At 53.1% G+C, this 12,416-nt stretch overlaps 1 protein-coding gene across 2 annotated transcripts in view; it reads right to left on the reverse strand.

The window, feature by feature from the left end:
• ABCC3 (ATP binding cassette subfamily C member 3) overlaps positions 1-6,898 on the reverse strand; it is a 39,427-nt gene extending 32,529 nt beyond the window's left edge. The window contains exons 1-2 of one of the 2 annotated variants that reach the window (XM_074320016.1): positions 6,762-6,869; positions 1,642-1,820 (exon numbers count right to left, since the gene is read on the reverse strand). In XM_074320016.1, the coding sequence (XP_074176117.1) occupies positions 1,642-1,779 (138 nt within the window). In that variant the 5' untranslated portion in view covers positions 1,780-1,820; positions 6,762-6,869. Of the gene's footprint in view, positions 1-1,641; positions 1,821-6,761 lie in introns of both variants that reach the window. The other variant, XM_019730971.2, reaches the window with a different exon arrangement.
• Between the last annotated feature and the right edge of the window lie 5,518 nt (positions 6,899-12,416).

A 12,416-nucleotide genomic window follows, 5' to 3' on the forward strand; every position in this document is an offset into this window, starting at 1 on the left:
CAAACCCCGACACAGAAGACCCCATGTGAGCGGCCACTTTTGAGCCATGGAACTGAACCGTGGGCGAACTCCTTCATCTCCCTGAATTTCAGTCTCCATGTGTGAGTCATAATGAGAGTAATGACAGCGTCCTGGCCCGCTCCCCACAGGGGAGAGAATGAACAAAGCACCTTGACTCAAACAGGGCGACGCTTGGGAAAGTAGGTGATGGAGCAACAGGCTGTTGGGACCTTGTTTCGGTTGCACAGGTAACTTGGACTGTGGCCACAACCAAGAGATCTGAGGTGTGTAAGGACTCAGGCGGCTGCTTTGACCCACGAGGAGGTCCAGCCGGGCTCCTTTCCTTCAGATAAGCATGTCCCAAACGGGCAGAACCGTCTCCAGAAGACAGCGGGTACCTATCTATGCCTGTGTCCCTAGACTGTTTACCCCAGAGCCCTTGCTAGGACATCGATGGGACATGTCCTACACAACATGTCCAGAACTGAACTCCCGCCCATCCCCTCCTCTTCAGCCTTCGCACCTTGATGGATGGTAACCCCTTCCTTGTCCCAGGCCAGGCTCCCTGGAACTGTCCTTGATTCTTCTCTTTCTCTCACATCCCACATCCAACCCTTCTGCAAATCCTGACCACTCTCCTTCAAATGATCAAGCTGAACTAGATGACAGTGCTATATTCAACTGTTCTTATCCATAAAACATGCAACTGCATCTGGCTCTCCCTGATGCCTCCAGAATCCAACTGATTCCCTGAGCCCCACTCTCTCACCTGGATCACCGCCATAGTCCCCTCTCTAGTCTGCCTGCTTCCACCCCTGCCACTTGCCCTGGCACAGCAGCTAAAGGCAGATCTTTATGAAATCTAAGCCAGACCATGCTACTATGTTCAAAGCCACCAAGGGTTCTCCACTGTGCTCAGAGTAAAAGCGAAAGTTCCCACATGGCCCTCAAGACCCTCATTATCTGCCTTCCCCTATCTCTCTGACCTCATCTCCCCACCCCCCTCTCTCTGCAGCTGTCACCCACACAATTCCCACAGCAACAACACTTTTCTTAATAATGCCATTAAACAACTGGATGGAGCTGATAAAGTGTGGCACCTACAATGGACCACACAGCAGGGGCTCCTTCATGGGTACGGAGGCTGAAAACCCTATAGACCCAAGCAGGGGACAGGTAGGAGTGAGGACCCTGGTACCCTCTGCCCAACTAGGCCATGGCTCTGTCAGGGACTTCTCAGCCAGCCCTCCACCCCCGCTCCCACATGGCTGCCCAGGCTTGTTGACAGCCTCTGTCCTGAGAAGAGTAATTACTTCCCTAATCCTCTGGGGTGGGGGAGGGGGGAAGAAAGGATCAACTGACAAGTTCATTTATCTCAGCAGAAATGGAAGTGCAGAAAGAGCAAGGTTGGGCTCCCATCTCCATTCACACTCACTGACCTACCATGTCTGAAACAGGAGCCTTTGGAAAGGCCTGGGGTGGGGGGCGCAAAGCCTGGCTGTGTGGGGCCAGTCTACGGCACACAGGCCTGGCTGGACTGGCCACTTCTCAAAGTGGCTCTGCCAAACCACAAACTTCAGTTATTTGAGCACCATTGTATTCCAGGATTATCACTTAATGTTCACATCAGCTGAGACTCACCCACAACTGGAAAGTGACTGGCCCCAGCTCACGCGGGCTGATATCAGGACTTGAATCCAGGAAGTTTAGCTCCTGCACCCCCACTCCAAACCACGGGGTTCTACGGTCCTTTCTCTGTACTCTATAGGGTTCCAGCATGACATCCCACCTTGGGGATAGAACACATGTATCCGGACCACCTGAAACATTTAAAAATCTCCTCTCAGCCTTGCAGCACCCCCTCAAATCACCTCCTTGCTGTGGTTCTTCCCACAGAGCTGAGGGGGAGGGGCTGCCATCCCACAGTAACAGACTAGCTGGGGTTCTGGTTGCTGCTGGATTAGAAAGCTGAATGTCCAGTTAGAAGGAGAAACCCAATGTGAGGACTGGGCCCCGATTAGCCCCCTCCCCCAGTACCGGAAATAGCTCTAGGTGGGGGAAGAGAGAGGCCCAGCCACCTAACACCTCCAAGTGTCAGCCCTCTCAGGGGTCCTGCTCCACCTGTTGCCCCTGAAACAGTCCCACCAGGGAGGGGTAGACACAGCCCAAGCACTCTGACCCTGCCTTGTGAGTGGGTCAGCCAGTAGTCCCCGAGGGGACCTCCCTCCCTGGGGACCGGCCTGGTGCTCCGAGACCACTTCCCAGTCTGGAGTCCAGCAGGAAGTCTTGGCAAAGTTCCCTCCCAAATGCTACTTCCCTGACTCACTTCCTTTCCTAAGTTCAGGGGTCAAGGAGGAGCAGCAGGGTGGGAAGAAGCCAGCCTGGGGCCACAGGGACCAGCAGCCAGGAGCTCAGAAGGTAAAGCCACCCAGCACCAGCTTCCATGCCCTCAGCTGGGATGGAGAGAGGGGTTCTAGGGACCCTGGCATGGCAGGGAAGACTGGGTTTCTGAGGTGGGGAGCTTTGGTGCCCACCTGCCTACCTCTGGGGCCCTGCCTCTACCAGTTCCCCACAGCTTCATGTGTCACAATCTTTGAGAGTCAAAGTTCAGTGAAATCAGAGTTTTGTGCAAGTGACCACCTACTCAGTCTAGGCAGCAATCCAGGAGGAAGCCTGGAAAGACCATGATACCCAGAAGCCCAAAATTTTGGAGGGCCCTACTCATGGCCTGAGGCTGAGTCCCAGGGTCAGCACTGGGCTACTAGACCTGAAGGGAGCCCCAGAGACACCTAAATCCAGCTGCAGCCCAGAGACAGATGAGTGATTTGCCCAAAGTCACACAGCTAGTGAGTGACAGCATAGGACTAGTTAGAACAGAGCAGGAGACACAGGAAGCTGAGCCCCTGAGGAACTAGAGTTCCACTCCCTCCCTAGGGTGGGTAACCAGTGAAAAACCCATAGGCCTTTACCAAAGCTGCTACTAAGTAAACTCCATGTCTAAAGTGGGGAGAGAGCCAGGGAAAGGGAGATCTGGAAATCTCAGAGGAGGAACCAGCCAATCTCCTATTGGCCACATCTTCCCTCTTTCCAGTTAGTCACAGAATTTCAGGGTGGTACCCCAACACCTTCCTTGGCTTGAATCCTCTCTCCTGCATACCCACCAAGTGGTCACTAACCATGTGCTTGTACACCCCCAGCGACGGGGAGCTCACTACCTATCAGGCAATCAGCACCATCTTTGGACAGCTCTCGTGGTCAGGACCTTCGGGTTCCTGAGCCCTCATCAGCCTCCCAAGAGCTTCTTGGAGCCATCAGATCAAGACTGATTCTGCATATAGGTCAAGACCTCATGAGGGTAAAAAGCCCCAGGCCCTTCTCCATGCACTCTCTTCACCACCTGGGTGCTGTTCAGAACAGAGAGCAATCTTCCAGGTGGGGGACAAAGAGGCACAGCAAAGGGACACTCCACCTCCTTTGTTCTAGAGGCATCTCTGGCTTCATGAGCCCTAGGCAGTTTGATCACAGTGCATTCTTTTGGAATTTATATCTATGGAAACTAGCAAGGCTCAATCAGAAATGTTGGTTATCTGCCCAAAAGTAGGTAGAGGTGAGAGAAATTTAAACAAACAGATAAACCATTCACTTAGTGCATGGTGTGTGTGCGAATGTCCAGGGGTCATGGGTCCCCTTGAGTCTGCTACCCTCAGATTCATCTGGGGCTGAGGCTAATGGATTTTGCCACAAAATCCCCAGCAAATAGCTGGAAAGGAAGCCCATGGCCTAATGGCTCTGCCAGCCACTTTCTTGTAGGTCTTGCCAAATCTAACACCCTCTTCTAACCTCATTTTTATTCTCTTCATTCCTCTTCCCAGGAATATCACAACTTGTCACCCATAGAGAGTTTTTCAGTTCTCAAAATCACTTCACATTCCCTGTCGCATTTGATCGCCGCAAGAATCTTGTGAGGTGATTAGGAGATGGGTTATTTTCCTATTTCTCAAGTGGAGAAACTGAGGCTGTGAGGATAAGCTAGTGAAAATGCTTCATAAACAAGTGGCTCAGAGGGGCCTGAATCATGTCCACCCCCACCCCGACCTTTTCACTCCCCACCTTTTCACTTCCGGCTCAGGTACTTTCTGGCTGCCCTGAACTACCTCCCACAAGGTAGGTCACCCATAGACCCCTATGATAAAAGGTTCAGGGCAGGTATACCTGAATAATTTACTACACAGTGCAAATGAGATGCAAACTAGCACAACATAAAATAAGTAGCCGAGAGCTCCAGGTCTTTTGGGTAACAGCTAGAGCTGAGGCTACAGCTCTAGCCTCCTGGCCTCAGATCCTCCCTGTCTCAGCTCTGCAAACCCTCGGAGGATGGGCTGGGAACCTTCCTGCTTTCTCCCCACCACACTGGGTGCAGCCTAGAACAGCATTCAGGAGCCAAGAAGATAATGAAAATTGGGGTAAAGGAAGAGGAGTAGTCAATTTCCTTGTCCTATGAGTATCCAAGCAGACACCCCACATGGAATTCATCCCTTGGACCTAACACAGATGCACTGACTCCCATGCACCCTGAGGTCCTCATAGAAGGTATACATAACTCATAAGTCACAGGACATTCAGGAACAAGGGGGACAAGAAGCTCAATAGAGCACAGTCAGGCAATGGCAAAGTTGCAACCACATTGCAGGGGTCCTGCTTCCCAGTCCAGCACGCTGCAAATGATTGCTGTGTGACGTTGACAAGTCCATTCCCTCCCTCGCCCTCAGTTTCCCCAACTCTACAATGATGGGCTAGGCCAGCTGCTCCAAGTCCCCAAGCTCTGACACTCTTGGGTTCCCCAATATCATGGGAGGGTAGAGCCAAAGGATTACTCTAAACTTGGAATAAGAAGGGAGGCCTGAGTATCCCAGCTCCAAGTTCCTTAAAGCCTGTCTCTGTACAGTCCTAAGTTTCACGGTTAACTGTCCACCCAGGGTCAGGGGGCCCTCGCACTTAAGGTTTGGACACATCTGCCCCTGTGATTTGTAAGTCTTCTGCCTGTCCATCCCAGACAGCACGACCATGACACAGCCACACCAGCCAGGCACAAGTGGGCAGTGAAAAGAAACATAGCTGACCCTTGAACAATGCTGGTTTGAACTTCACGGGTCTACTTATACACAGATTTTTTTAAATGGACACACTCAGCTCAACTGACCCATTGAGTTCAATTGTCTGGCACAGTTCAAACCCACACTATTTGAGGGTCAACTGACGGTTGGGATTCCACGTATGAAAAAGGCCAACTTAAGTTATGTGGCTTTCGACTGCACGGGTGGTTGGCACCACTAACCCCTGCGTTGTTCAAGCGTCAGTTGTGCTACCTCCAGACTCCAGTGACAAGTGATCTGTCCAGGCTGGATGACAGATGGGATTCCTATGGGGCTACACAAGGATAGCTGCAAAGAAGTTGCACCATCTCTGATTACCCTTTAGTGACCCAGTGAAAAAGATTCCCCAAAGGTACTTTTTCACAGGTTTGCCGTTGCCCCAAGTTTAAAAAATCCATGTAACCCCCACAGCCCATCCCAAACAGCCCACAAGTGGGGTTCCTGACTGTATACACATGCTTATAACGCACACCCACACAAACACACACCCATAGGTAACACACACTGGACACATATGTACAAATACTCGACATGGGAAAAAGGTTTAGAGACTGGGATTCAGAGGCCCCGGAATTTTTTTTCTTTTTTCTTTCAATCTTAGTTGCAGGGGGCGCAGCCCACCATCCCATGCGGGAATTGAACTAGCAATCTTGTTATTGAGAGTTTTGCTCTAACCAAATGAGCCATCCGGCTGCCCCCAGAGGCCCTGGATTTGGAGCTAGCTTACTGGGCATCCCTTGGATGCCCACAGACAAGCCCTTTAAATCTGAGCCCATCGATAACATGGAGACACACTACTACTTGCCTCCCAGAGCTACAATGAAGATCAAGGGAGCTGCTGTGAGTGGGTTTTGAAAACTGTAAGGAAGCCCTTGGGCCATCTATGCTTAATGCACCTGAGCTACGCTGGGTGGCTGGAGTCAGCAGCCTGATGTCTTAGAAAGGGGTTTGGAAGTCAGTCAAAAGACCTGCTTTTCTACTCCAGTTCTCCTGTCTTCTAACTAGGTGACTTGGGCAAGTCCCTTCCCTTCTCTGGGCCTCCTTTTCCCCAACTGTAGAAGGAGAGAGATGGACCAGGAAATCCTGGGATTCTGTACCTGTAAGGACCTGCCTTTTCCTCCTGAGGCCAGGCCATTGAGGACCACCTGCTCTTCCGTGGCTCTTGCCCCCAGAAAAGAAGGTGGCAGGAACCCTTTCCAAGAAGGGCAAAGCCCTGTAGAGCCAACCTCCCAAAGTACCTGGTTGAACAGCAGCTCTGGATGCCCTGGGCCACGGGGCGCTGTGGGGGTGCGCAACTGAGCCCTAGCCCAGGGTCATCAGGACCCTGGATAGTGGGGAAATGCCCCTTCTGCACCCTGCGGTCAGGGACTGGGGCGAGGAGGCAAGTAGGGGCACCTTGGATTCCAGGACTCCACCCACTGCGCCCGCGGGAACCTACTGCCTCTCTTTCCCAGCTTCTCCACGAGACGGGGGAGGGCAGGGCAGGTCGTGAGGGACCTGGCTCTAGGTGGCACGCTCAGACGCCCTCCCGGCGTTGAATTGCCCCCTCCCCGGGGCCGTCTCCCGGGCTCGCCGGTGCGCGCCCTCTGCTCCAGGACCCCTCCTTACCCAAAACTTGGAGCCGCACAGGGTGTCCATGGGGGCAAGGCGCGGCAGCGAGGAAGGCGAGTGTGGTCCCAACCCAGCCCGGGACGGCAACGGGCTCTTGGAACCTCCTCCGCCTGGCGCTCCGCCCCGCCCGCCCTGCCGAGCCCTACCCCAAGGCCCTTTGGGACGAATTCTCGTGTCCCGGCGATTACGACAGAGCTTCCCAGGAGCTGCGGCACTGGGAGGGACTTTGGGACAGGAGTAGGGAGCCATTAACACAGTGACAGCCCCTTCGAGTGGCCACTGAGACGCGCAGAAGGGATGCTTCTCCAGATACTGAGGCTGATAGGACCCGAGCAGGATATGTTTCCAAGGGTCTCATACCCGCTCCCACTGCGCGCAACTCTGCGGGGGGCCCATGAGTCAAGGGGACCAGGAGCGGTACCCATTCCCTCAGGGAATAGATCCTTGAAAAGTTCATCTCTGGAGCTCAGTCTCCTTATCTGAGAGATGGGAAAAGTTTGTGTACCCAGACAATCCGGAAGTCCACCCCTCCCCAGAAGTTGCGAGAGAACTGGCAGACACCCACACGTAATGTTCATGTGTACACATACCGGAGGAGAGGGGGCGGGGCGGGTGGCCCAGCATCATCCAGATGGTGGCTTCTTATGATTACCTTAAATTGCTGCCTTCCTGAGGTTCTGTGGCTCCCTGAGCTTGTGGGTGTTGCTTCAGTGCCAATCTGTGCCTTTACTTTCACTTCTGTGACACAGGGATAATCACCGTATCTCCCTCCGTAGAGTTACTTTGAGGATTAAATGGGAAAGGTATGTAAAACATCAAGCATATTGCGGGCACACTTAGTAGGCACCCAACATGTGCTAATTTCCTCCACTTCAGCCTGGTCAGGATGGGGGATGGGCAGTTAAGGACCCAGGAAGAGCGTCACCTTAGCACCCTCCTCCTAAAGCTGAGTTTCTACATTCCCTATCTGTAAAATGGGTTTGGGGTCAGTGACCTCCTTCTCCTGCTTGCCCCAGCTTGGCCACTCTGGGTTCCATCCCTCCCTCCATCTCTCACTCCCCCAGTCACACTCTCTTCCTTAACAAAATTCCAAAAAGCCACTTCACCATCCCTTCTAGGGGCTGAGAAGAAATGCCAACCACCCACCCCCACAGCTGTTCCTCCTGGTCTCTCTCTCCCCTGCCCTCACCTCCCCAACCTTGTCTCTGTCTGCAGGGTCTGCCCAAGTTCACCCTGGTCATCCCTTCCCTGGCACTTGTTCTCAGCAGCAGGCATGGGCAGACACCAGCAAGATAGCATAGCAGCCAGCCACCACCTTTTTCTCTGGGCAGGCAGGAAGTCTCCAAAAGGAAGTGTCTTCAGCCATGGGTTATCAGAACAGAGATAGGAGCCCGAATGGGGTGCAGCATGGGAGCAGGGGGACAAGGCACCCCCTTCCCAGGCAGTGGGACAGGTGCTTCTCCCCTCCACTTGGCAAGTCTTCTCAGCCTTTTGTCTGCCCTACTCCCCTCCACTCACATGACTCACACCCTTCACCCCCCATTGCTGAGCCAAAGACTTTATAGAGGTTTCATACTCTTGCCACAGTATGCCTTGGGTTATATTTAGTTGTGAAGAGTCTGTCTTCCCTACCAGTCTGAGAGGTCCCCAAGGGCAGGGATCCACTGAGTCACCTTTAATCCCCATCCATGCCTTGGGCAGTGCCTTTTGTATACTGTGTGACCTCAACAAGCCCCTTGATGTCTCTAGGACTCAGTTTGTTGAGCAACTTGGACAAGATGCCATCTAATATCATTCCCAGCCTGGTTTCTACGGCCCGAGCAGCTGGGAATTGTCCTCCAACCCTTCCCCTAACTCTGGTCTTGGTTTCACCAGCACCTCCTGCCCCGGTGTTTTCACCTTGGTCTATGCATCAGCCTCTCCAGCCTCTCCTCTCCTATTCCTTCTCTAAGGCACCAAAGAACCCGGTGCCTAAGGCTGGCTAAGGGCTTAGGAAGCCGGGGACTTCCTTCAGGGACATTCGGGAAGTGAGCTCCCCAAGCAGTTCTCCATCCTGAAATGGGGAGCCCAAGACCAGCCAAGGCTCCCAGTCAAGACACTAGCCTCGGAGCTGGCTAGGCTATCCAATGGTTAGGACTCTAGCTTGGGGCCAGGCCCTTGGGTTCTGTCTTCAGCATTGAGGCTGCAGCACCATTTCCTTTGGCCCCAGCCTTCTCATGTTGCCATTGTAGAGCCCCTCTCAAGCTGGTGGCCATGGGTGGGAGCGCTGGGCAAGCCTCGCCTTCTCCCATCTCTCTTGAGGCACTTAGAGTTTGCCCTTCCTGGCCCCGCATGGAATGTGGCCCCTTCCACACAGCCCTTGAATAATAACCACAATATTCCAAGGATATTATGGTTTGGGTTGTTCTCACCAGAGCAAGGACATTGAGGCCTGGAGATGTCTTGTCATGGCAGAGGCAGGATGAGCTCCACATCTCCTGAATGCCAGCTGTTGCCATGCAGCCTCCCTGGCAGGATGCATTTCCTATATCCTCAGCTGTTGCACTTATGCCCCCCTCCCACCTTGAAGGTTATTTGGGCTACTCTCCCCCCTATGCCTCACCTTCCTTTCTGTACCTGGCAAACGCTATTCATCCTTGAAGATTTCACTGAAACCTCCCCTCTACCCCCAAGCCTTCCTTAAACCTCCACCACTGAAATTCTGGGCTAGGGACCATTCCTCTGCATAGCCTTCCCTCCTTGTGTTGTATGCACTGATTGTCTCGCTCACCTCCCCCAGAAGAGTAGACAGATTAAGGATAGGGACCAAGTCTCGTTTTTGGCTGTATCCTCAGCACCCAGGACAGTGCCTGGCAAAGTTGATCCTCAGGAAATATTTGTTGACTAACTAAACAAATATCTCATGTCCTAACAAGAGGTCATAGGTAACAAGGCTGCAGTCCATTAGGCACAGTCCCAGCAGTGGGCAGTGTCTACTCTGCTTTTTAGTTTTTACAACCAAGATGTTTCCACTCAAGGCTCCTGAGGTGAGCGGTAAAAAGCAGTGGGTTGGGCTGCAGCAGAGAGGGGGACTGAACCTCCCCCAGCTTGAGTGGCCCCAGCCCCAACCTCTCTCCCCAACTGCCTGCATCTCCAGGAAGGTTGGACAGAGCATGAGCTGTGCCTCTCCTGCCAGTGAGCATCCCAGGGGAACCCAGCATCGGGGATTTCCTGGCAGGGAGCTGGAAAGATAAGATAATTGCAAGGTACAGTTCCCAGTAGGAATGACAGCAGAGAGAAGAAAGCAGAGCAAGGCAGGGACAGGGAGATCCAGGGATAGGAAATGCTGCAAATGGGGAGAGTCAGGTGGGAAATGACATGACAGGGGGAAGAGTGTGAAATAGCAAAGACAGGATGCTAGCTCTCCCCTCTGCTCACTGCCCGATTCCTTTGAGCCCCTTTTGGCTCTTTGAAGGCCTGGAGCACCTCCAAACCAGCCTCCAGCTCCCAAACTCTGGGCTCAACCTTTCTCTCCTGTTTCCTCCAGACCCCAGCCTGGTGAGGGCCACACTGGCCCTACTCTTGGCCTCAGCAAAGCTGCCCTTCTGTCTCCACCCTGCACTTGATCAGATTTGGCATGCATGTGAGCATTGGCTGCTGTGCTCGATTCACGAATCTTCAAGACAAGAAGAATTAATTAGCTCCATGGGCTACAGTCAGCAGTTCCCACACCTGGACCAGGGCTAAGACACACAGACTTCCAAAGTTCCCTGGCAGAATTCCTGCCTGGCCATTCACTGGAGCTGCCACCTCCTCGACCTGCCCTTCTGTGCCCTCAAAGCAGGGCTTCAGCTCACAACTAAACTATTTTTTGACAGTTAATTCCCTCCTGGCAACCACTGTCCTGAATTAGTCCTAGTTCACGGGCCTCAGGCAAGGATCCCTGGGCACCATGGCTCAATGCTCCGAAGGCGTCTTCCCTACACACAGACAGGTCCTTCATTGGGCCCTGCGAGCCCATTTTCTCCTTTGACAGGGGTGTGATGCAGGGCACCTGCCCATAGAAAGTGGCCATCAGCGTCTGTCCTCTCACTGGATTGGTCTCTCTGCAGAGGGGGCACTGGGGTGGAGCCCGGTGAAGGTGCCTTATGCTGCCACCTGGTGTTTGATGTTTTCACTGCACTGCTGTAGCCAGCCCCACAGGTCGGGCTGATCAATTGGCCCAGGAGAGTGGACAGGAGGCCGTGGGGTATGGGGCTGTGATGGGTGGGGACCAGGATGATGGAGGCAAAGGCTGTTTGGAAAGTGGGAGAGGTCTGGGTGGGGCAGGGGGAGAGGACAGGAAGAGGCAAGGGAGTGGGAGGAAGAGGAGGAGAGCAGGTGCTCTGGGATATCAGGGAAAGGTGGTTCCTGGGAAACTGGGTGATTGCAGAACCAGTCTTGGCCAGCCATTGGGGTGTCCCTAGAGCTGAGGGACACCTTCTCTTGTAATTGAATCTCCCCATGCAAGGTGGAGAGCTGTGGGCTTCTCTAAGCCTCTGAGTATGCCAAGCTGGGAGCTGGCCTGTACCTTTCTGTGAACACAAATGGGACTACTTTGGAAAAGGCCATCCTGGCAAATCACTTTGTGAGCAGGATTCCTTGCACTATGAGAAAAGGCTAGGGCAGCGTGAAGCCAATGAGCTGGAGGTTGGCCAGACCTAGGATGAAATCCCAACTCTGCCATTACCTGGCTGTGTGACCTTGGGCAAGTCACTTAACCTCAAGAGCCTCATGGAAAAATGAGAGCGATGATATGTCCCTGGCTAGGGTGTTGCAAGGAGTGAGTGAGAGACTGCAGATGAGCCTCAGATTTGTTTTTAGCACCAGCTCAGCTCACTCCTCCTCCTAGTCCCCCCACCCCCAGACAGACCTTTTTCTGGAGTCTTGTGGTAGAGGAAGCAGAAGCAGCCAAGCCCGACATGCCGGCCTGAAGTTCTTGACACAATTTTCTTTGAACCCCCAAAGAGAAAGCTGAGACTGGAAGTGCCAGGGTAGGTGTTCTAACTTCCAAAAGCCCCCAAATCCCTTTAGTTCCTGGCCAGTTCCAACTCTGCCCCTGGAGGCCCTAATCCAAGACCAGTTGCCTCCACCAGCCCCTTTCCACCCCAGCCTTAGACCCTTCTACCTACTCCCCACCCCGATGTATCCTGGAGCAGGATCCAATAACCATTCAGACAAGCAGCAAGAGGCTAGCATCACCGTTATTATTACTGCTGCTAAGTTTCAGTAGCATCATTATTTCCATTTCAAAACCCCTGTAATGGGACACAACAGTTTCCATCATTGATAAAGATTTTACATTGTTGGGAGAGAAGCCACAATTTCCTCCCCCCATATATCCACTGACTCTGGAGGGTCCTGGGCGGTGGGGGGGGGGGGGCTGGGATGGAGGGGAGGTAGTAATTTAGCTCTCCAGCTTTATCTTGGCCCCAGAATCCACCAACAATTAGAAGAAAAAAAGGCCCAGAGCCCCCTTCCCAAATCCCCCACCCTCGCTACGGAATAGACAGCTACAGAATTTTATAAAAATATAAAAGCTTAATCTGCAGGCCTAGGTGATAAAACTCTAGGAATTTTGTACAGTTTTGCTTAAAAAAACAACAACAAGGCAGCTCTATAAGCACCCCCCTC

Source organism: Rhinolophus sinicus, linkage group LG15, assembly GCF_036562045.2.
Source record: "Rhinolophus sinicus isolate RSC01 linkage group LG15, ASM3656204v1, whole genome shotgun sequence".
Taxonomy (NCBI): Eukaryota; Metazoa; Chordata; class Mammalia; order Chiroptera; family Rhinolophidae; genus Rhinolophus; species Rhinolophus sinicus.